The sequence below is a fragment of the Phaenicophaeus curvirostris genome, chromosome 1 (assembly GCF_032191515.1).
Source record: "Phaenicophaeus curvirostris isolate KB17595 chromosome 1, BPBGC_Pcur_1.0, whole genome shotgun sequence".
Taxonomy (NCBI): Eukaryota; Metazoa; Chordata; class Aves; order Cuculiformes; family Cuculidae; genus Phaenicophaeus; species Phaenicophaeus curvirostris.
The window spans coordinates 122,373,750-122,398,028 of record NC_091392.1 but is presented as its reverse complement, the minus strand read 5'-3'; the positions used below and the strand labels follow the sequence as shown (position 1 = coordinate 122,398,028).

General features: G+C 37.6%; 1 protein-coding gene across 4 annotated transcripts in view; it reads right to left on the bottom strand.

Moving 5' to 3' along the window:
* Positions 1-24,279, bottom strand: part of DMD (dystrophin) — a 1,224,073-nt gene that overhangs the window by 934,832 nt on the left and 264,962 nt on the right. For all 4 annotated transcript variants that reach the window (XM_069873469.1, XM_069873460.1, XM_069873489.1 and 1 more), the window contains exon 2: positions 3,253-3,314. Coding sequence is in view for 3 of the 4 variants with exons in the window: in XM_069873460.1 (XP_069729561.1) it covers positions 3,253-3,314 (62 nt within the window). In the remaining variant the exon portion in view is untranslated. The remainder of the gene's footprint in view (positions 1-3,252; positions 3,315-24,279) is intronic.

Sequence of the window (24,279 nt, the reverse complement as noted above, 5' to 3'; positions counted from 1 at the left end):
AGGAGTTATAAAAGACACCTGCAAGTACATTTTCCCCAGTTCTTACATTTAGAGCACCCCATTCAATCTGCCAAAAAAAGTTTGAAGACTGATATGGCCTCACTGCTAACAACTGTAATCATGCCAATAGTTTTGTTAGCTTTCCCTAGATACCTTTTCACAGACTTCTTGGTAGTACTCTAGAGGTTTCTAGGGTCTGTACATTACAGATGGAAAACTGCCAAGATGGTATGGCTGAGACTTTGGTACAGATTTCACGTTGGGTACTAGAGATAGCAGTTTTCATTGCTGAGCTCAAGGCATCTAAGTTCAAAATATCTGCACATGATCCAACTAAAATGTCTCTGCATGCATAACAGGAAGAAGGACTTCAACTTCCCCCCAGGCCTGTAACTCAAACAATATTTTTTTTCCTACAAATAAAACTTATACATGGGTTCTTAACTTATGCTTATGACAGAAATAAAAAAAAAATTTTCAGTAATGTACAGCTTTTGACAGTAAAAGCATTATTTGTATTTACATCAGTAGTCATGTGAAAGCAACTTGTAAATATGTTTTGAAGGCTTAGTCTGAGAATAAGCGTACTGAGACACAAGTACCCTACATACTGAATACCTAGAGAAGGAATACAGCTCTTCAGAGGGCAATGCCCTGTAGACCCAACAGAAATGAAGATATAGAATATTTTGAACTAAGCCTTTACTTCAATGGCATAAGTAGAGGGTTTTTTTAGTTATAGAGGGTTGTGGATGTGTGGGAATTGTATAAAATAATCTCATTAAACTCTAAATATTTTATAATTAATGACTGATCTGGATTCTACTACTCACAAATAAGATAAATGAGTGATGTAATATATTCCTCTATTTTGACTCTGACCCTGTAGGCTAATCTGCTCAAGACAGCACCTCCTGAGCACTACAGGAGCGAACACAAACCAGTTCTACAATGAAAGTAATTTACTTAACACTTTTACAAAGCTAACAATGATGAGAAATCACTAACCAGGAGCAGAACATTAACTGAAATCAATTCCACAGCTAGAAACAGAGATGGATTTGAACCACTGAAAACAAGTCAAGAGAAGGAGGGCGATAAACTGTAGATTTCACATGAAGATCCATTTTCATGTTTTGAAGATCACCTCTTCCAAAACATCTTGGTCTTTAGAAGAGGAAGAAAGATAGTTCTAGGAGAGTACACAGCTATTAACTATGACCACTCATATTACAGCAGAATACAGCCAGGGCCTCCTGTATTTCTGTCCTGAACACCCTCGAGAGAAATCTTGCATGGTACGTGACTGCACTAAACCATGCTTTCCACATCTGTACCACACAGGCAGCTAGCAGGTATTACTAAGCTTACTAGCCATACATGATTTCCAATTTCAGACCAACTGTTCTGGTACTGTACATAACAATTTTGTAAGATGAGTAATTTTTCCAAGATTTAAAGATCAAGAGGGGTTGCTGGATTGTTGAAATAAAAAGACCCTTTCCAAAACACAGGTGATGCATGAAGCAAAGAAAAACTTGATCCATAGTGTTTAGGAGGTTTCCCTCAGAGTCCAAATGAAGTAGAGGGAGATTAAAACTTCTCCAATATGTTTATGAATGCATATTTACATACAACTGAAAAGGTACTTATAGAACCGAAGTAAAAGGTAGACAAAATACCATTAAAATGCACCCAAGTGAACTAGAATTGGAGAACAGACATTTAGATCATTCAAATCACCGGGTCAAACCTACCATTAAAAATATCTGATGATAGGTAGTATTTTCTAAACCCTTCATAGTTCTTGTTGTTCTTTTATAGACTTTCCTCAGTAACTGCAAGCTTTGTTATTCCATAAAACAACAATTTCTGAGAATGCAACACCAGGAACATGACATTTTCTTTAGATATAGAAGCAACAGTTAGTCTTAGTTTTCTGTAACTAGATCTTTGACCATAACCAGGCCTAACAGGCAATACATTTCAAATTAGCTTGTATCATACAACTGCTGCTGGGGCTACTTCTTCATATATGGAACAAGAAGACACTAAATTACACAAGTGAAATTCCCACTATATCCAAGTAAAATAAAATAATTACATCTTTCACCTCTTGTCAAGTACTTCCATTATCACAAGCATAATAAATTTGCCTTTTTTTCCCCCCAACAGTACCATGCTGCTGACTCATTTTGTTTGTGATTCACTACACTTCCCAGAGTTTTTCTTTATTACTGCCAGCCCAGTTATCCCCCTTTCTGTATGCATACATTATACTGCTGTCCTAAATATAATAATTCACAGTTGTCTTGTAATTCATCAATCAGTTTGAGATCATTTGTTCAAGACTCTATTTCATCCTGATCCAGTCCTTCAAACTGCTGTATAGCTCTTCTGTAAAGATGCTGAACATAAATCTCTGTTGTCTAAATCACTTGAATCACTATATGCTCCAGACCATGGAAAAGTCCTGTGGGACTCCCTGCTGGACTGAACCACTGCTGAACATCGTTTTCAACATTAAGACAGTTGCATTCAGATTATCATACTCCTCCTTTTTAAAAAGGAGAATCAGATGGGACACAATTAAAAGTCAGACTAAACAGAAGACATATCACAGCTACTATTTCACTGCTGTCTCTTGCAAATTATTCTATAGCAGATAAAATGACAGATTATGGGACTGGATTAGTTTATCACTGGCAAATACAGTACAATAATTATCCTCCAGGAATTTAAAGAATGTTTAATCAAATTAATAGCATGAGCTCAATTTTTCCTGTGTAGTAAAGATAAAATTTTTATATACTGCCACAGGGTGTGGAGGATGTCCTTTATGCAAGTTAGTTATTTGCTCTTTTTTTCCAGTAGATCTTTACTATTCTCAAAGATAAATGTTTCAAAACATATCATAATTGACTTCCATAATTTGTTGACTGGATCACACCTCTTGTCTTCAACCTTTCTTCTCTGTGATTTATCTGGTTTTGTTAACTTTGTGATTGCAATTACAAACAAGAAAAGATAAGCTAAATAGAGGAAGCTCCTCTGTACATTAGGAGTCCAACAAATGGTAATACATCTGCATTACTAGTTTGAAAAATGACTAAGTAATTTGAGGCAGAGGACATTTTGAGAAAGGGAAGGTTTCTTAGATTTCATTCCCTACTGAAATCAAGGGAATAACACTTGGACATTTAAAAAAAAATTGCAAAACATATTTTGATTATAAATAAAAAAATTAAATACCTTAGCAAACTGTGCATTTATCCATTTTGTGAATGTTTTCTTTTGAACATCTTCTCGTTCATCTGCCAGAGAAAAGAAAGCACCTCATCAGAATTATTCAACCAAACAGTACAATATTATTGATTAAAATGGAAGTCTTGGCTTGTAGTAAAGCTAGTACCAATAATCTGAACACATTGAGGGCACCTATTTGGATCCTTGATAATTAAATCAATATATATTTGAAAGAGTACAGGTTCCCTTCATAGTCACGGTCCACACCTCTAGCTCATTTCACCCATCCTGTAGCTTGTTTCCTTCTGGAAGGAATCATATTGCAGTAGGATCTGAAATATCCCATTCAAATTTTTAATTTTGTATAAGTATAAATAAACATCTAACCCCTTGCTTTTTGGTAGCAGGAATGTCTTCCATAGCACTTTTAGAAAAGTGCTTGAAATAACAAGTTTATATGCGCATCCTCAAATTCCTTGAGGAAATGAAGCCTTCTGGACCTCAATGATGGTTCTCTGTTGGCAGCCCCTACCATGCCTTATGCCTTTTCTGTCTTGCAGCTACTTACCTGTCACAATTTGTTATACATTTTTCCACCAGTGAGGGAAGGAAAAAAACCCCACATTTGTTCAGCCATACAGGAAATGACTTCTCAACTCTTTAATATGAAAAGCATTGTAGAGGGAGATGATTATCATAGGCCTTGATTATTGTATCTAAGTTATAAGTGCAGTCTTGATGCAGAATGGAACTGGACACACAAAACTACAATTCTGATGTATTTTATGCAGGTGGAATGACAAAGATGCCTTCGACTCAGAACCAAATAAGCCATTGCTCAAAATGATCTATTAGGCATGATCACTGAAATAATACAGAAGGGCATATCTCCTCGTATTAGAAACCAAACTAGGATTAAAAGGAACACATGGAAAAGGCTACAGAATGCTGATGCTGAAGTAAAGCTCACACAATGCTGCCTTTGGGTTTGCAGTAAAATTCCTTCAACTTCTTAAATAAAAAGAGATATTAAATTCCCTCCTGAAATGTTCAGCAATTAGTAAAGCTAATGGATTCAGTTGAATTTGAAAGGCAGGTATGGATGAGCTACATGAGAAATGTACAGTGTTAATAACATGCTTTGCTTTCCATTCCTCCACCCCTCCAAGGAGAGAAGACAAAGTAAATTTTTTTGATAAAAGTATATCTTTTGTTCTTAAAGCCTCACCTCAACATCACTTTAAAAGGGCCTTTTCACAAGAATGCTTCCCATTCTCAACAATATACTAATGAAAAAAAAATAATGCTAGCATTTGTAAAGTTACTATTTCATTAATAAAAAACTTCTACACACCTGAAAGGAACATATTCTAAATGCTTTCAGAGTACCATCAGTGAAGAGTTTGGCAATGCAGTGGTACTACTGGAAATATGCCATAGAAGTCAAACATAATCGCTACTAATATATATTTGCTACAATAAACTTTCTGGTATTCTACTGCTGTCTATCCCAAGTAATGCTGCTTGCTTCATCCTTTGGCTGGAAGTAAAATTTGGATAGAGCTTAATCAAAACCAACAGCATGTGGAGGAGATGCATGCTTTTGATAATAAATGATGCTAAAGCTGTTAAAAATATTCTTTTACCCAACAAGCATTACTTGCCTTTTTGTTGACAGTTAGTAAGCTGTTTATTATAGGAGTTTTTACTTATTCCAGCCATGTGCAATACACAGAAGATGGGAGAAGGAAGATGAATTTTGTTGGAGGAAGATACTCATTTGATGTTATATTGCAAAATTCTGTAGCAACTTCACATAAAATATAAGTAACGATTTCTGTTTAATCATCTCTGATAAAAACGCAAAACACAACCTTAAAATGGGGTAGAACAGTATGCGATATTTAGCAGGGAAAAGGTAAGAGGCAAAAGTAACTCTCTTAAATGGTTCAAATTTGCAGTTTTCCACCCTAGACTACTCTCAGAGGAGATACAGGATGGCAGTAAGAGGGTTGTCCACAAAGATATATGCCAGAGATTTAACTGCTAGTCACCAATTAATTCATATTAATTCAGCTAATAAAATCCAGGCTCTCCTAAGGAAAAGAAGATTTAAATCCACAATTCCAATGTTTGAAGCTTAAACGAAGTTTAGGCAATGCTCTGCTACCTTTGCAAACACAAATCTATACCACTGCTGTTATGTTTACACAGAGTTCATTTCAAGCACTTTTATCTCTCGATGCTTGCTCTGACAAGTTTATACCACAGCAATTTGTTAGTAACAGCCTCCTAACCTAAAAGAAGCATCAATCTTTTGTTTATGCATGGCATGATTTCCCCACAGTAAGGATGATTTTTTTTCAAAAAAAATGTTCTCCTAACCCAGATTTACAGATTGAATGCTGGATGTGGAAGATGAATGACATCTCTCTGGGTGCTGTAGAAATGTGCCAAGAACACTCAGATGCTATTTTCATAGCATTGGGTTTATAACAGATCCTTCAGAAACAAGCCAATGAAAGTGCTTGCAGGTGTTTTTACTGCTAGTCAATAAGAATAATCAAATGCCTAGGCAGGTAATACTTTTGGCCATTCAAAGGTAATATAGTATGTTTGCTTCTTTTATTTCTAGCTGGAAGAATTGCAGGAGAGCATACTACCTCTTCTGGCTAAATCTAAACATGAAAGACTGCACAGATCCTGAATTCCTTTATTGCAATAATAATGCAATCACATCCCATAGCAAAATTACATTTTTTTTCAAAATACTGGACATTTAGTGGAACTGCCTTAACCTCCTTTCTGAAGGCTATCAACTCAGAAAATGAACACATTGAGGTCTATAGAAAGCCTTCAAAAAAAAAAAATATTGACTGGAAGATTTATCTTATTTCCATGCGCTAGACCAAGCCTCTAATACCCCTGCACAGACCTTATTTTAACTAGAACACATGCATAGATTTCTGATATATTTCTTGTAGGATAAGCACCCAGCCTTGCAACTGTGAGAGCAATCTTCTTGAATTGGCTTACTGCACATTTGACTTTAAAAGTATTATCCCAGGCTAGAGCTCAAAGGAAATTATGGCCAGGTACAATATTAATGGAGCCAATCATCTGACAAAGGACAGTTCTAAGATTCAATCAGGTGGCAAGGCTAATAGACAAGTGGTATACTGAAGAATGCTTAGGAACATGTAATCAGGATTCAACACAACAGAAGCACTATTATTAATGACAAGTGGTTACCAGACAACATTCCTAGATACTTAATTAAGTATTTCATCTTTGAAACGTACTTCTCAAACGAAATTCCCATTCATATTCCACAAAAGAGGCAGCACTGTGTCATCATTCCTTAGTAAAATACACTTCTTTTTTTTACCCCTACTAAACACCACAAAATACTTTAAATAAAAAATGACAACAGTAAAAAAATTACTTAAAAATGTCCAGTACACTCTAAATACTATTCTGAAAGCATACAGCAGTTTTAAGAAGTCATAAACCCCCAAACCTCTTAAACAATGTGAGCTGATGAAGACCAACCAGATTTTAAATGAACCGAGATTCAGAAACACACAGTATCAATGTCAATACATTAGTCTATTTGTATGATATAAGCCACTCTCTCACAGAAAACATGGACTGCGAGGAAAGAAGATTTCACTCTTTGGTAAATTATTGCCTATTTTTCTAGATGATCTTCACTGGCTCTTACTCAACACACCTGTGCAAATAACACTTTCACAGACTCATGGCCTGGTTGAGGTCATTTGGTCTAACCTTTCTGCTCAAAGTCACCTAGAGCCAGTTGCCTAGGATCACATCAAGTCTAGTTTTGAACATCTCCAAGGATGAAGACTCTATAGCTTTCCCTCCTATAGACTGCAACATCAAGACTGCATCTTTCCTACCATCTGCATTCTGCCTTCCATCAATGTGGGTGCTGATTTCCAATAGAAGTGCCTTAGGAAACTCTCCTCAAGAATAAGTACAACCCATTTCTGAAAATTAGAAGACATTCAACAGAAGCTTACTGAAAATTCAGTGACACAAGAAATGAACAACATCCTCAGATTAAAAGCTTTAATTTGAAACAAACAATCCATTGTCTTTAAGGTGCCGATAAAGACTACATAATATGTGTAGAATATTTGAATCATTGCAGAGATGGGCAGTGAGAGGAGGCTTGGTTTTATGACAGAAGTTTTTATGCAGTCTTCAGCAAGCAGTTCCATTCACAGGTTGGAACGCAAACAGGAAAGAAGGAGACTTGTCTTATTCTGTTACTCAGTGTTGCCTTGAGCTGAGTTGAACAACAACTGAATAGCTATGTTTAGTCTACCAGGACCTATCAGGAAGAAAAAAGAAAAAGAAAAAATAATTCTCTTATCCTAGCTGGAAACTTTGAAACAATGGTGATAAGGCAGGTGTCAATTCCTGCATTCATGGCAACTGCAGGTTAATCGGAACACTGCACTTTGGAGAATAAAATCATCAAAATTGCTATTTGATTTTCTAGCCGTCAAACAATGCAGATGTAGAATAGTCCAGGATTTGCTTTAGTGAGTGGGAGTGAGTACCAGCAATGGCAGGTGCACTAGGAACAAAAGAGGCCACAGATAGTCACATTATTGATACTCTGGCTCATTTGACTCGCTATTCCTAGAGATTCTCAGCACATTGTTACAATACTCTGCCAGTAACCACAACTGCTGAGAAATGTTCTCTTCCTTTTTCTTGCTTATCTGAAGAGGGGGGAAGAAATCAATGCAATACAATGACTGAATGATATTTCAGTGGCCCAGCTTTGATTTTTAGCCATTGAGGTCATCCAAGACATTCACAAGCTGACAGGAAATACAATAGACTGTTTTGACAGACAGCCAATGATTTTAAGTCTATTGCTCATGTAAGGCAATATGTAACATGCAATTCTTTGCCCATCTGCTATAAATATACTAAAGAGCGGTGTGTTGAATTTATCTGAATAATGTTAAAACTCCCTGTTCCCTGTGCTACCCCTTGAGACTTCAGCATGGAATCTGAGTCAAATTACCATAATCAGACCATCCCAGTCTTCTCAAAAGTGATGAACCTATTCAAAAGCTCAGTAGAAATAGGAGACTTCAGCATCCAGAAAACCCTCATTGACATATAAATAAACCAAACCAAAAAACATCCCCCACCCCAAACCACCTGAATCCTCCCCAAAATAGTATATCAACATTAACATTGTCTGAGGACATTAGAATGATTCAAGGCAAATTAAGGAAAGGAGCAGGGATATTAATATACAGAAAAGACTTAATCTCAACTCTGCTCCCTCCCAACACCTCCTTCAAACACAGGAATTCAGAGAGAGGGATTCCATTTGCTGCTCAGGGGACAGAAGAGAGAATGACTGTAAGACCCAACAGGTGTAAGGCCCAGGGAGGTGGTTGAGTCACCACCTCTGGAGGTCTTTAAAAGATGGGTGGACGAGGTGCTCAGGGGCATGGTTTAGTGGTTGATAGGAATGGTTGGACTCAATGATCTTGGAGGTCTTTTCCAACCTAGTGATTCTGTAACACTGACTGACTGGCAGGGCACCCACCTAAAACATTAGTGACCCACCCTTGGCTTAGGACTTGAACCATTTTTGAACCACACTCTACCAAAAATACCCTAGTTTACTAGTTATTGATGGCTTTACAAACACAGGCTTTGTTGGTTTTGTCTGTTATTTTTCTTTCACCCTTTTATAACCAGCAATTATTTTGGATCCAGGAAGATTTTCCAAAAGGGAGATCACTCCTAAAAATGATCCTAAAATCAACAGGTGTGCCTTTTGTGGTATAATTTACTACTGCTACTGCTATTATATATATATAACCTATTGTAACTCCACAATTTTCAGCACAGCTGATGGGATATACTCTTTAATTTCCCAAAGATAACTAAGGACTTGTAAGGTCCTTACCAGAAATCAGACTCTGATCAGAATAAGGAAGGAATTCAATTGCTGCTCAGCCCAGTTCTAGTTGTTCATCTGACTTGGACAACAGGGTAGAACCTAACTGACATTTTAAAGACATAGTTTTAACCTGTTTGAAGGAGTGACCAGACATGATAAACAGATAAAATATGTCTGGCTGTATTAACTCTGATCTCAGATATTCTTACTTTTAAGTTGTTTTTGTTCCTTCCCAGAGAAAATAGGAACTGTTAGCAGAAGAGAGAATTGGTATCAGCACATACATATTTTCATATGCTGCTCCTTGTGGAGAAAGGACTGCAGCGTTAGGATAGATTGCTAAATTCAGCCAGGTAGTATGGCAGCTGTCATCCTTCTGCAAATGCTAACGTAGAGTCAGCCCTGGGAAAATAGTCACCAGTTGAAGTCTAATAAAATTGATTTGTGTATACAGCACATTTAGTGATAACTCATAATAAGCATTGTTATTCCTCTGTACCAATGAACTAAGAATTCCTGAAACTAATTCAGGTTGAAAGAAAGTGCTCTCACCTCAGCTGCTGTTACCAAGACAGCCCAAAGCAAACCCCAGCATTATGAATGTTCCTGTCACCGCTATGGGAAAAGTCACATACTAGAGAACAGCAGCACTGGCAGATCTTGTATTTCAGCAATGTCACACACACAAAAAAAATCCTCACAAAATACGAAATGCATTTTTGAAAAAAACTTTAAATGGCTCTAGCCTTTATGGCTTTCACCAGTTGTTATATGCACTATGAGGCAGAAAACTGTAATAAAGGAGCTGTGGCCAACAGCAAACTTTTCTTGCCAGGATGTGGAGACTGTAGGTTTCTTGTGGTTCTTGGGTTTCACTTGTTTGTGGTTATTAAGCTTTGGAGGCTGGCATTTAGTTGACTAACAGGCAACCTCAGAGTAAGCTCTGACAGAGGTACTACATGGGAGTATTTCTATAACAGGGAATAATTATTAAAAATAAAAAAGTCAAGGCTATGTAACCAGATAAAATTACCCACAATTTTCATATTTATAACTTTCATGAAAAATACGCAATATTTTTTGTTTAGTTGTGGATACAATAGATAAATAGTTACTGTTAAACTGACCATGCCTTTCCTTAGCTGGAAATTTTTACAATCTCAGTTTCTATTTATGTTCAAGTACAAGCAATAAGGCCAAGGGACCTAGGATATTAAGGTTTATTCACGAGCCAGTCAGAGCAGTACACATCAAAAAGGGCAAATAGAAGCCCACAAACTTTCTAAATGATAGTCTGTGAACTAGTAACAAATGAAGCTGAAAGAAGCACCAGGATTTAAAACAGGTAATTAGAGACTAAAATACTACACTAATACCTAGTGTTCCACATAAGCTTCTTATATAAAAATGAAACTGCTATACTGTTTTCAGCAAATGCCACCTAGTGATACATAGTTGCAAAGCTTAGGAGCACTTTGACTCTTATGCATTTTCTCCCAGATTTTCTGATTTGATTTTATGAAAGCAAGTCAGACAAAAGTTTTACATGGTCACAGGCCATCAAAACTCATCAGACACACGCAGAACACAGACACAGGAGGATGGCTTAACCATACATGGGGGGCCAACGTTATATTTCAGTTTGTATTAAAATATTCATTGCAAATAACCATGTTAAGTATACAGTGGTGGCTGGCACACTATTTCAAGTTCCTTTTTTGTTTCTCTGTCAAAAGCAATTAGAGAACAGGCTGTTCTAGTCTGCTTGAGTGACTGCTGTCTACTTTATTTCATCTGACCCAATTAGTGTCTGAGTTAATTAGTAGAGGCTGCCACTGAGACATGTATCAGAGAAGTTTGTGATTAATGAGACCAAGATGTTAATATGCAATTGTTTACAATACATACACCCTGTTCTTATAGTGATGATAATGCCATAATAAAGCTGATTACATTTACAGGCCTTTAGGTAGGCTTCCATTATTATACACCATTTGTAGACCTCAGAAAGGAAAGAAAACATACCCCTAAGAATAACTATATAAAACACAAGTAAGTGATGATAAATGTGTCTAATTGTTATTTATTTCACTCAGAGAGAACTATTACAGATTACATGTTGTCAGGTCTTCGCTTCTTCTCATCATCACTAAACATCCCCCTTCTCTCAAGGGAAGAAAAAAAGGCTAGCCAAAAAGTAAGATAAAGCATTTAAAAATCTCCTGTTGATATTGATCAACTCAGGGGACGGGGAAGCTATAGAATAGAATTTAATTACTCTAAACCTCTTCCAATTTCACAGGTACTTCATACTCTTTGTAGTGGTTCAATTGTACAAGTGACTGAAGAATCTTAAATTTTCAGCAATACACACAATGGGTTCTGAATGTTCAATTAATTTGTATGCTAAATACACTTGTCTTTTATTATCCCATATTTGGGTAAACTACTACTGTTTCATACAGATGAAGGATAATACAGATTAGATAAATGTCTAAATATCAGCACTTGATATAAAACTTGCATGACATAGCATGCTAAAGGTGCATCCCCTACCTTCTAAAACTGAGAGGAAAGAGAAAGTCATTGCATTTCAAGGCAGCTCATAAGCAACACTTTGCAAACAGCCATATTTACTGTAAAATAAGTAGTTCTTCCTTCAGCTTATTTTCGAAGATTCTAATTTTCCACTTAATATCTTTAGTTGGGAAGTGACTGAAAGATTTCCAAATTGGAAGAATAATGGTGGAGGGAGGGTTGAAGGTTGCGTCCTGGGTGGACTATAGGGAGGAAGCAAGAACGTGCAGGGAAAAAATTAGGAGGACTAAGGCCCAACTAGAAATCAGATTGGCCAAGTCTGTGAAAGACAATAAAAAACCTTTCTACAAATATATCGACAGTAAAAGGAGGACTAGGGAGAATCTCCAGTCCCTATTAGATGCATAGGGAACAACAGTAACAGAGGATGAAGACAAGGCTGAAGTACTCAATGCCTACTTTGCTTCAGTCTTTAATAGTAAGGAAAGTTGTTCCCTCTGTGCACAACACCAGGGGTTGGAGGAGCAGAACGAGATTCCCACGATCCAAGAGGAAGTGGTTAGAGACTTGCTTGCCTGGCTAGACGTCTACAAGTCTATGGGGCTGGATGGAGTCCACTCAAGAGTTTTGAGGAAACTGGCGGATGTGCTTGCCAAACCCTTTCCATCATCTTCCAGCGGTCCTGGAAGACTGGGGAGGTACCACTGGACTGGAGGCTAGCTGATGTCATGCCCATCTATGAGAAGGGGCACAAGGCGGATCCGGGGAACTACAGGCCTGTCAGTCTGACCTCGGTGCCAGGGAAAGTCATGGAGCAGGTGATCTTGGGTGCTATCATGAAGCACATGCAAGAGAACCGGGTGATCAGGACCAGTCAACACGGGTTCACAAAAGGCAGGTCTTGCCAAACTAACCTGATAGCCTTCTACGACCAAGTGACTCGGCTGCTGGATGAGGGAAAGGCTGTGGATGTAGTCTCCTTGGACTTTAGTAAAGCCTTTGACACAGTTTCTCACCACATTATGCTTGAGAAACTGTCAGCCTCTGGCCTGGACAAGCACACATTCTCCTGGGTGGAAAACTGGTTGGATGGCCGGGCCCAGAGAGTGGTGGTAAATGGAGTTTACTCCAGCTGGAGGACAGTGACAAGTGGGGCTCCCCAGGGCTCAGTGCTCGGTCCAGCCCTGTTCAATGTCTTTATCAATGACCTGGATGAAGGCATTGAGTGCTCCCTTAGCAAGTTTGCAGATGACACTAAGCTGGGTGGAAGGGTGGATCTGCTGGAGGGTAGGAAGGCTCTGCAAAGGGATCTAAACAGGCTTGGACTGCTGGGCAGAGACCAAGGGCATGAGGTTTAACAAGGCCAAATGCCGGGTCCTGCACTTGGGACACAACAACCCTGTGCAGTGCTACAGACTGGGAGAAGCCTGGGTGGAAAGGCACCTGGAGGAGAGGGACCTGGGGGTGTTGGCTGACAGCCGACTGAACATGAGCCAGCAGTGTGCCCAGGTGGCCAAGAAGGCCAATGGCATCTTGGCTTGTATCAGAAACGGTGTGGCCAGCAGGTCCAGGGAGGTTATTCTCCCTCTGTACTCGGCACTGGTGAGACCGCTCCTTGAATCCTGTGTTCACTTCTGGTCCCCTCACCACAAGAAGGATGTTGAGGCTCTGGAGAGAGTCCAGAGAAGAGCAACAAAGCTGGTGAAGGGGCTGGAGAACAAGTCTTACAAGGAGCGGCTGAGAGAGCTGAGGTTGTTTAACCTGGAGAAGAGGAGGCTGAGGGGAGATGTTATTGCTCTCCACAACTACCTGAAGGGAGGTTGTGGAGAGGAGGGAGCTGGCCTCTTCTCCCAAGTGACAGGGGACAGGACAAGAGGGAATGGCCTCAAGCTCCGCCAGGGGAGGTTTAGGCTTGATATAAGGAAAAAATTCTTCACGGAAAGGGTCATTAGGCAATGTAACGGTCTGCCCAGGGAGGTGGTTGAGTCACCTTCCCTGGAGGTGTTTAAGGCACAGGTGGATGAGGTACTGAGGGGCAGGGTTTAGAGATTGGTGGGAAAGGTTGGACTCGATCATCTGGTGGGTCTCTTCCAACCTGGTTATTCTATGATTCTATGATTTATTTTATTATTAACATAGTTTAAAAAAAGGGTAACGCAACAGAAATCAGTTCTACTCTTGATCTTGAACATGGTGATCACCATTACAAAGATAATGCACTTTTTAGTATTTTTAAGACAAAATGTGTTAAAAGTTAAAATTCAGAAGTTTGTCCAGAGCCACCAACAGTTCTGACCCTTTTTTTGTCACAGAAACCAATAGGCAAAAAAATCAGTATACGGAACAGGCATTATAAGCTGTAGAAATTGTCATCAAGTTATAGAGTGGATAGCATGAGTTTCTGGTCCAATTTCTGTCCAACAAGTACTGCATTCAGAAGAAGGTGGCTTATGATACACAGATACTGGATGCATTTCTTTTGAAGCAGTCAGGCGTAGGTTCCACTTCAGAACATTTTAACGTCTATAGTAATACTGGAACAAAATACTTTGCTATGTGTTATTAAACATACCATTTACAACTCTTCAGATATTTCTTAGATTACTTTTAAATTGTCTAAGGAACTAACCAAAAGTAGTAAAGAATCCTGTCTGAAACCTGGCATTAGTATATTGGCATTTGTTCAATCTGAATATTCAGTTTGTGTCTGGACACAGAGCTTATGCACACCTAAGGATAAAGTGCATCATGTTCAGATTCTGTTGGGAAGGTGGAGTAGAAAAAATTGGTAAAAATAAGAGGAACAGAGACACAGAGACAGCAAGGAAGAAAGAGGAGATACACAAGTCCTTATCCATATATTGAACATTTTTTTCCATGCTGGGGAAGGGGGAGAAAGTAAAGGGGGGAAGCAATTTTTAGAAAGGTCAGATTATCTCCTTGAAATTAGTACCCCACATCAGGATATTTGAAGCACTAGTGAAATACTTGTTAAAATTTGATTTAAGTTTAGTACTGTTCATTTTCTCATTAACTGGACATTGTCTGATGAAGTTACAAAAATAATTGCAATAGCAAGATAGATTATCTATCTATTTATTTAATGCATACAAATATCATGCCCTCCCAAGTGAAACTAGGAATTTCTGGCTGCACCAGACATGAACATTTGCTGCCTGTATGTATTCTGTCCATTGATCAGGGATTTTTCATTTCATACATCATTCAGAACTGCTTGCAGTGAATGATTTCGTATCTGTAACATTAAGTGAAGATTAAGAAATATAAGTATTGATGTTAGGACAGTTACGTATTATAAACATTGATTTTTTTTCAGTTCAGTGCCAACTCATCAGCTCTGCTGAGAGGAGCTGCATCTCCTTAATATAGTTTCAGTATAGAAAAAGCAGAAAAACATCTATTTGTCATTCTTTTTAACAGCTGTTCTTTTCCAGTCTAGACAATTCAAGGCAAGTGTGACATTTAACAACATCATAAACTACATTCAAGAAACATGTTATTCTATTCCAACATTTTTGCAACAGTACAGAAAAATAATTTTCTTTGTAGCCTAATGCCTTCTATAGGCACTTTGATCAAACCAGATAGATATTTTGATCACATTCAGCCTAACAGAGAAACAGAAGTGAGTAGATATTTGAAAGTAAGTATTGGCTGCTGCCTTGAAGGATTGTACAAAAGACCAGTTGAAAACAGAGATATACAGGCAGGAAAACACTGAAGTTGGCAGAGGGAGGCAAGGGAGGAAGGAAAAACATCACTAAGACAGACACTACCGTCAGCTTCCCCCGCCTCTGGGAACCTAAACCAGTCCTATCAGACACCAGTAAAATGTTTTTCTTCACAGAGTAAACCAATGTTCCAGGCAACTGCTCTTTCACTGTGCATCCCAAAGTCTCCCCATGCATTATGTTTATATCATAGTATTCCAAACATGCATCACAAACATTTCAGTTCAGGATATAGGTCTTATACCTACTGATTTCCACTAGGAAGTAGTTATTTTACTGCTTTGTTAGCATATACCTGCATAGAAATGTATCAATATTTTCCATAAAGTATTAATAGAAATAAAGAGATAATAGAAGCATAGAAAAGAGGACATGTATTATAATTTTAAAGATCTGAGCACGCACAATTACTACTGATGTCACATGAGAATAATCAAGTGTTATAAAGCTTTGAAATCAAAATCAAAATCAAATGAAATCAAAAATCAAAAAATGAAATCAAAATCAAAAGTGATAATACATTAGGATTTAATGGATGCTTTCCAAGACAGCTAAATTTCTTCAATTTATAACATACATAAGAAAATACACAAAATAATTAAAAGAAAAAAGCATATGTATATTATTAGTGAATTTTCATACCTCTTTTAAGTTCAGAATAAACATGACGTTGAACAATGCAAAATGAGATGGAAATGGGAATGCTATACTATCATAGAATCATTGAGTGGTTTGAGGTGGAAGGGATCTTAAAGATCATCCAGTTCCAAACCCCCTGCCATGGGCAGGGATACCTCTCATGAGATCAGGCTGCTCAAGGCCCCATCCAACCTGGCCTTGAACATCTCCAGGGATGGGGCAGTCACAGCTTCCCTGGGCAACATATGCTAGTGCCTCACCACTCTCATAGTGAATAAATTCCCCCTTATGCCTAGTCTAAATCTGCCCCTCTCTATTTTACAGCCATTCTCCTTAGTCCTAATTGTAAGCTTGACATCAGGAAAAAGTTTTTCATGGAAAGGGTCATTGGGCATTGGCACAGGCTGCCCAGGGAGGTGGTTGAGTCACCTTCCCTGGAGGTGTTTAAGGCACAGGTGGATGAGGTGCTCAGGGACATGGTTTAGTGATTGATGGGAATGGTTGGACTCGATGATCCTATAGGTCCTTTCCAACCTAGTGACTCTTTTATTAAGTTTTATGGCAATAAGTCACTAGGGCTGGTAGGCATACTCAGACTTCTGAAGGAATTCCAATAAGAAAGTGAAAAACAGATGGTCAAGTAACCTGTCATTACCAATGGCAGGTGAGCCAGTGTTTTAGTGAGTTGCCAGTGCAGAATCCATAAAAGGGCCCCAGAGAGGATCCTGGGAACTATAGACCAGCGTATTTGACTTTGATTACTATTAAGATGGAAGGGTCTTTAGTGAAGAGTAAGATCACTGGCTATGAGTCAGGCTGACTTCACAGGGAAATCCAGCCTGTGACCTGCTGGAGTTCAGTGATGCTATAAGGAGATGTGTGTTAGAGGACATTATACATACATTCCAGCAAAGCCTTTAGCAATGTTCCACGCCCAAGATTATTAAAGAAGTTCAATTTCTATACAATTGGAAGAATAGTTTCTTTATAGATGGAAAGCAGCTTAAAGAATACCTAGAAAAGTGTAAGGCTTAAGAGACCTCTCAAGATGAAGACAAGGCAGCAGCTGGGAATCTCAGGCACCCTAATGATGGAGAAAACAGAAGGCTTTGTCAGGCCATGAAGTGCCTGGAAATAGCTCATCCAGTGGTGAGGTTGTATGGGAAGCCCTCATAAAACACAGTAAGCCAGCCCAAAGATGTCCATTGACATGGAAAATGAAATGGTGCATCCAGGGAAAAGTGTTCTAAAACAATGCTACATGGGCTGAGGCCAACATGATGAGGTTAAGAAAGCTAAGTTCTGAGTCCTTTACTTGGGACACAACAACCCAATGCAACACCATAGGCTTAGGGAAGAGTGGCTTGAAAGCTGCCTGGCAGAGAAGGACTCAGGGATGTTCGTTGACAGCCATCTCAACATGAACCAGCAGTGTGCCCAGGTGGCCAAGAAGGCCAATAGCATCTTGGCTTGTATCAGAAACAGTGTGGCCAGCAGGTCCAGGGAGGTTATTCTCCCTCTATACTTGGCACTGGTGAGACCGCTCCTTGAATCTTGTGTTCAGTTCTGGGCCCCTCACCACAAGAAGGATGTTGAGGCTCTGGAGCGAGTTCAGAGAAGAGCAACAAAGCTGGTGAAGGGGCTGGAGAACAACTCTTATGAGGAGCGGCTGAGAGAGCTGGGGTTGTTTAGCCTGGAGAAGAGGAGGCTGAGGGAAGACCTCATCACTGTCTACAACTACCTGAAAGGAGGATGTAGAGAGGAGGGTGTTGTTCTCTGTGCCTGAGTGATAGGAGATATGACAAAAGGGAATGGTGTCAAGCCACACCAAGGGAGGTTCATATTGGACGTTAGGAAAAACTTCTTCACAGAAAAGGTTATCAAGCACTGGAACAGGCTGCCCTGGGAGGTGACTGAGTCACTGTCCCTGAAGGTAAAGACCAGTAGATAAAGTACTTAGGGATATGACTTAGTAGTAGACAGGTACAGTTGGACTGGATGATCTCAGAGGTCTTTTCCAACCTAAAGATTCTAAGATTCTACGAGGCTGAGCCCAGAACAGGCAACTATAAAAGAGGACCTGGATTCATCATTGACAGTTCACTGAAATCAGCATCTTAACATGCAAAGCACACAAAAAAAGCCAACCTACAAAGGACATCCCTACATGTGCAGTAAACAAAACAGAGGGGCTCATTTCATTGCTTATATGAGTTCGATGTGCTTATAACTGAAGGGCTGCATACAATTCTGGTCTCCATATCTCCAGGAGGATGCAGCAGAGTAAGAGAAAGGCAAGTAGAGAGAAGTGGGCGAAGTTGCTGCTTTGTGAGCAGATACTCCAGGAGCTGGGACTCTTCATTTTGGAGAGGAGACTCATAGGAGGTAAGATGAAGACATGAAAAGCATCAAATGAGTAGAGTTTATATTAAAAGCTCACTGTACAGGAACCGGGGGAAACAACAAAATAAGAACATGCCAGTTTAGAATGGATCAAAGAAAACACTTTACTCAAAAAGAGGATTTATAAAAACTAATGGTGGAAAGGTATTCAGATGGATCTGAACACAAATATCCTGAGGCAACCCTTAGTTTCAGTATCAATTAATTACTGATATTCAGAAGCTGTGAGGTATTATCTACCATGTAAAATATTCCTGTTTCACATTATTGGTAGATGGACCTTTAGGCTAATTCAGTGCAGATAGGATTAAGAAAATTAGAATGACTTCTGCATCTTGCTCCTTCTACTCAGCTCACAACAGAATTACTCTTTGGCCAACATAGGAACCGAAAAAGAAACTATATATTTAAGAATTCTGAGAAATAAGGAATAAGCTGGCCATTCCTCTAATATTTGCAATGCCTAACTAATTTAGCACATAAATAATGCCTATATTATTTTGGTATTTCGACATTAGTAACTGTCAGGCATTCTTCATCAGGATCGTCAGCTTGATCACAATGACACATAGAGGTTAAATCACTTGTTTATCTACTTAGCCATTAGAAACAATGCTTCTATGACATTCAGGCTCCACTTAACATCACAGAAGAATCCAGAGAGTTTATAACCAAATATTAGTTTTGTAAATTAAAAATACTGCCATTCTTATAATGGAACATGTAGAAAACCATGCATCAGACAGGTAGAGTAATAAAAGCAACAGGGTAAGGATTTCTAGTGAATGCAAAAAAAACTTGCAAAGCTCAAATTGACATGACTGTTACATTTCAATCAATGTAAATGGAACTCTTAAAAGTATCTCCTTCATATATATTTTATTTTCCTTGCAAAAAGAAAATGGAGTGCATTTCAAGTCTTTGACATTTTCCCTCCATTCACAAATGAATCCTGAACGGAGGAAGATCTTTGGCAATACACAGTTCTCCGTATTAAAATAACACCTGAGGAGACCATTGCACATTAAGAAAAAAAAGAATCAGTCCTTTTTAATTATTTCTGTTCAAACCATACTCAAATGTAATATTCAAAGATATGTAGAAAGCTTAAAATAGCTTCTAAAATTGTGTTTGTTTATATTATTGGGCAGATATTATGAAAAAGGATTAAATACAGATACTTGCCTCCCACTAGGTTTTATACATTGTAAGGAACTACCCAGAATGTAGACTGAACTTATGGACTAAACAGAGTGAAGCTGACTGCTAACTTAAGCATAAAAAAAATCCTACAGCAAATATATTGACAAAATTATTCACTGGAGCAGGGGAAGAAGCAAGAGAAAGGAAGCAATATGGATGCACAGTTTTAAAAGTATGACTATACTGCGGCTTAAATTATCTTTAAGAAAATAGTAGGAAATTACACTGAACAAAAAAAAATTACAGTAAATGGAAATATGACTTAATGTTTCAGTTTATCTTTATAGAAGTACATTAACACTGTAAGATAAAACTGTAAGGTATGATACATCTGGTTTTGTTCCCAAAGTTTTTTAAATCTTTATACAGCGTTAGATGGAAATTTGAGATTTTGAAATTCACCATTAATAGCAAATAATGTCAGAGAAATACATGCTAGCTGTTCTTATTTTTTATTAGCTTAATGCTCTTTCCTATGTTTTTGTGATTTTTTCACTGTCAGCATTGGCTTGTACCACATAAACCTTTCACAAAATATGAGAATGACTTTAATGACATAATATTCAACCAACCTGTATGACAGCTTATCTTCACAACCTAAGTATTTTATAAGCTGAAAATTTTTATAGTCTTTAAACAAAAACAGTTAACTTAATTCATCTTCCTTACAGCTGCTGATTTATTTAAATGCACTTGATTTAAGTGCAGGATGTAAGGGTTAGCTGATTTTTATTTTGAAATTAAACAGATGTGCACCTACTTCTCCATATACTGCACTGTCAAGTCATTCCCTACCACACTCCCATAGTTTAAGGCTCTGCTAGAAAATACACACACGTAGGAACCTGCTGTATATTTCAATGTCGAAAACCAAAATATAAAAAACATACTAGAGGGACAGAAACAAACAAAAACAAAGTAAAAAAAAAAAACCCCATAGCTTCCTATTTCACAGAGACCACAAGTCACCCTCCTAGTTGGAAAGAGGCCATTGCTTGAAACAATATATGTTGCTATATTACCACATATCATTAGTGAGGATTATAGTCTTGGCAGACTAAGCAACACAGATTGAAATAACTGCAACAAGTAAAATACTAATGGTTAGAAATATGCAAATGACTGAATGATTGCCCACCATCAGTTTGTAAAGCTTAATAGCTTTCTGAAGCTATTATTTTTCCATAAATCTTTACATATTTGAAAATGTTTCTATACTTTCCTATGTTAAACAGAGTAACTAAAATTACAGAGAAAGTAGAAGAGAAAAACACTAAAAGTTTGGCTTTGATTTTTACTGCAAGCCTTGAGAGAAACATTACAAGTTTAAGAATTGAGATTAGACACTACTTTGCAGAATGAATTATTACTGAGCTTAGATGCTGGTTTAGAGAATCAATTAATGCTGCCAAAAACATTCCAGGTACTAATGTTTTGCACAGCTACTTACACCATACGATGATACAAAGATGAAAAACTGGAGGTGAATTAATTTTAATTCTACAAAATTGGAATTCAGATAGACAAACTGTTTGTTAATTAACACAGACTTTCTATGCACTGTAAAAACAAATAGATCAAAGTGATTCAGAAGCAAATAAACAATTAAAGATATCATCATGATGTATTCTTCAAATGCATCCATATTCAAATTCTACAATATTTTTAAGAAGTGAAATGTATTTTAAGTGACTACCCAAGAAACATTTGTACACACACATATACATAGGCATACAACCCTAAAGTAGAGAAGCTTTCGCAGTGAGTTCTGACCTTCAGATGTCTAAGAGCACTGTGACTGACTGGTTGTGATAGAAGCAAATAATCATGCATATGATCTTCATTTGTGCACGTGTTCAAGCAGCCTTGTCTCTATAATGCTGATGTGCTAACATAGCTTTCCAAATATTTCTGAAAGATGGCACACACATCCAATGATGTTTGATGACTCATTATTAAATTTTTTAAGCAAGGAGTGTTCTCCTCTTTTCTAAGTATTTATGAAGATAGTTTTGAATTCCAATAACACTAAAGTGAGCATTAAATGTGGTTCTTGTTCCTTAATCCATGATTTAATCTAAGAAAATAAACTTTAATGTATATGTGTAAACAGCTCTTTTTAACTTTTATATTGTATATTTTATTGCAGCTGTCTTTTTTGCAGTGTTATTACTAACTGTCATCTTCACTTTATAAACAGCAATTAGGCTTGCTGGTTAAAATGCATGAACTATGTTTCTAAGAATTGTTATATGTAACAAAGGCCATAAAATGTGTATCTCCTACCTTTCCCATCACTGACTATTTTTTTGAAAACTACTATCCTCAACCACTGAGATTAACGAGTGTCTTTACATTTTTCTGCAAGATGTATTTACAAGGTATAGGAGTCTCATAATGAAATAGTCAAATATCAGTGAATATTTTGAGTAATAAACGCCACTAACAGGACTTTTGCATGACTTTGCAAATGTAAACTTGGCAGAAATTCTTGGAAAATGCCTATCTACCTGATAGCTTGTAACAATTAAGGAACATTTTATGCATAATTTTATTAACACATTTTAAGCTCTACCACCTTTAACACTTCTAAACTATGTATCTTGCCTTATATTTTGCACCTCTCTGAAAAGCTGCTGTTCTTGTAAGTGAGAAGCCATGTAAGCACTGCTGGCTCTGCAAATAAAACACTATGCACAGCGTTACAAAAACTCTCACCAGTCACTACGCATTTCAAATGCACACTGAAACATAGTTAACTTCGAAGTACTCAAAACAAGTCCACCCACTTTCATTCTGTACAAGGTGAGTCGGCATGCTGCCCTTCTCCCAAAACCTATACTTAAGTGCCAACAGAATCCAGAATGCTCCAAAATGACACCAATTATACTACTGACATTTACAAGTCATTAAATGACGAGAATATGGACAGAAACATGCCAAACCAAGAGAATAAACCAAGTAAGTACAAGAGTCTTAGTTATTTTCCTTTGTTCAACTATCTGAAAAGAAAACCAAAACAAAACCAAAAAAAAACCCCAAAAACCCAAACACAACACAACCCAAAAAACAACTCCTAATCTGTCTGACTGGGTATGTTACACTTTCTCCCAGGTTATGAAGGTCGTCTTTGGATACTGCTGCTGCTGAACTGCCTGCTGAAGCAGTAAGCCTGATGGCTATTGGTCCCATAGCTCCCTGATGTAGCCATTGTAGCCACTTATTTACATTTGAAGAAGTGAAAAATGCTTTTGTATTAATTGGAGAGAAGTACAAAAGGTATGTTTCTTTCTTTTTTCTTTCAGTTGGTTGTTTTTGTTGCTGTTTTCATTTGGTTTCTTTACTTAAAAATTAGATAAAGACAAGACGTTTTGTTCTTAATTTACATGAACAGTTATTAAGAGTTGTAAAAAAGACTAAGAGTATGCTAGTTCATTAATTAAATGCATAGAAACACCCCCAGTCAAAAAGAGAATCCATCCATAGAATTGCTATTACAGAAAGGAATTGCTGAAAATAAAATTTGTTCTTTTATAGCAAGTAAGAAAACCATGTATTAATTGAAATGTTATCTAGCATTTCAAATCATTGTTACATTTAATTGATACAATAGATTGCCCATTCTATTCTATTAGTTTCTTAATACAGTTAGAATGAGGAGTTAAATTTGTACTCTAAGCTTCTTACAAACAACAAAAGGAAATTAAGTAGTAGTGACATTTCTTGACATCATAAGGTATTTTTTCCTTTCTATTATATACTTCATTTTCTGTAATATTCCACTTCCTAAATATGTTGCTTCTCTCCTAGTTAATTCCAATATACTTTATATGCTAATAGCACCAGAGATAACTACTTTTTATCACATTAAAACACAACTATACTTGCAGTATCACTGTACTAGTTTCTCTACAAATAAAAATGTGAGACTGCACAAGCTTTCATAATAAAGCTCTTGCTTCCTTTGCAAAAAGTGTAAAGAAACTGTTAAGATATAAGGGCCATTACTTAACAGAATGAAAATGACTTCAACATGTTAAGTATACGTGCACATTTGTGCATGCACATTACATTTTACTAAATATGACAAGGCCCATTTCTGAAATCCTAAGAAATGGTACCAGAAAAATCTACCTATTTAAAATAGTTGTTTGCTTACTGTGATATGTGGTATATGCAAGAAAGCATTTTTTTTCCCATCTCTCTATAACTCTTTCTCTCTCTATATAAATATCTACATACACACATGCATGCACATATATGTGTATCAGGACAGTGCAAGGCAAAGGCACTGATTTGGTCTAATTTGCCATATTCAGATCTCCAACTAAATCTTCTCTAAGCTATGTGTGCTGAACTTCAATTCAGGCTAAAGCAGATAAGTTTATTACAGTATGCATTAACACATTATTCACAGGGAGATTTTCCTGCAGAACAACCAAGCAGAAAGCAAGGGGAGCAGGGGGACAGGAACAGCGACTCAGCTGTTGCTTTGCTCTCAAAGACGTTTTGCTTGAGGAGGCTAGGTGGGAAGAC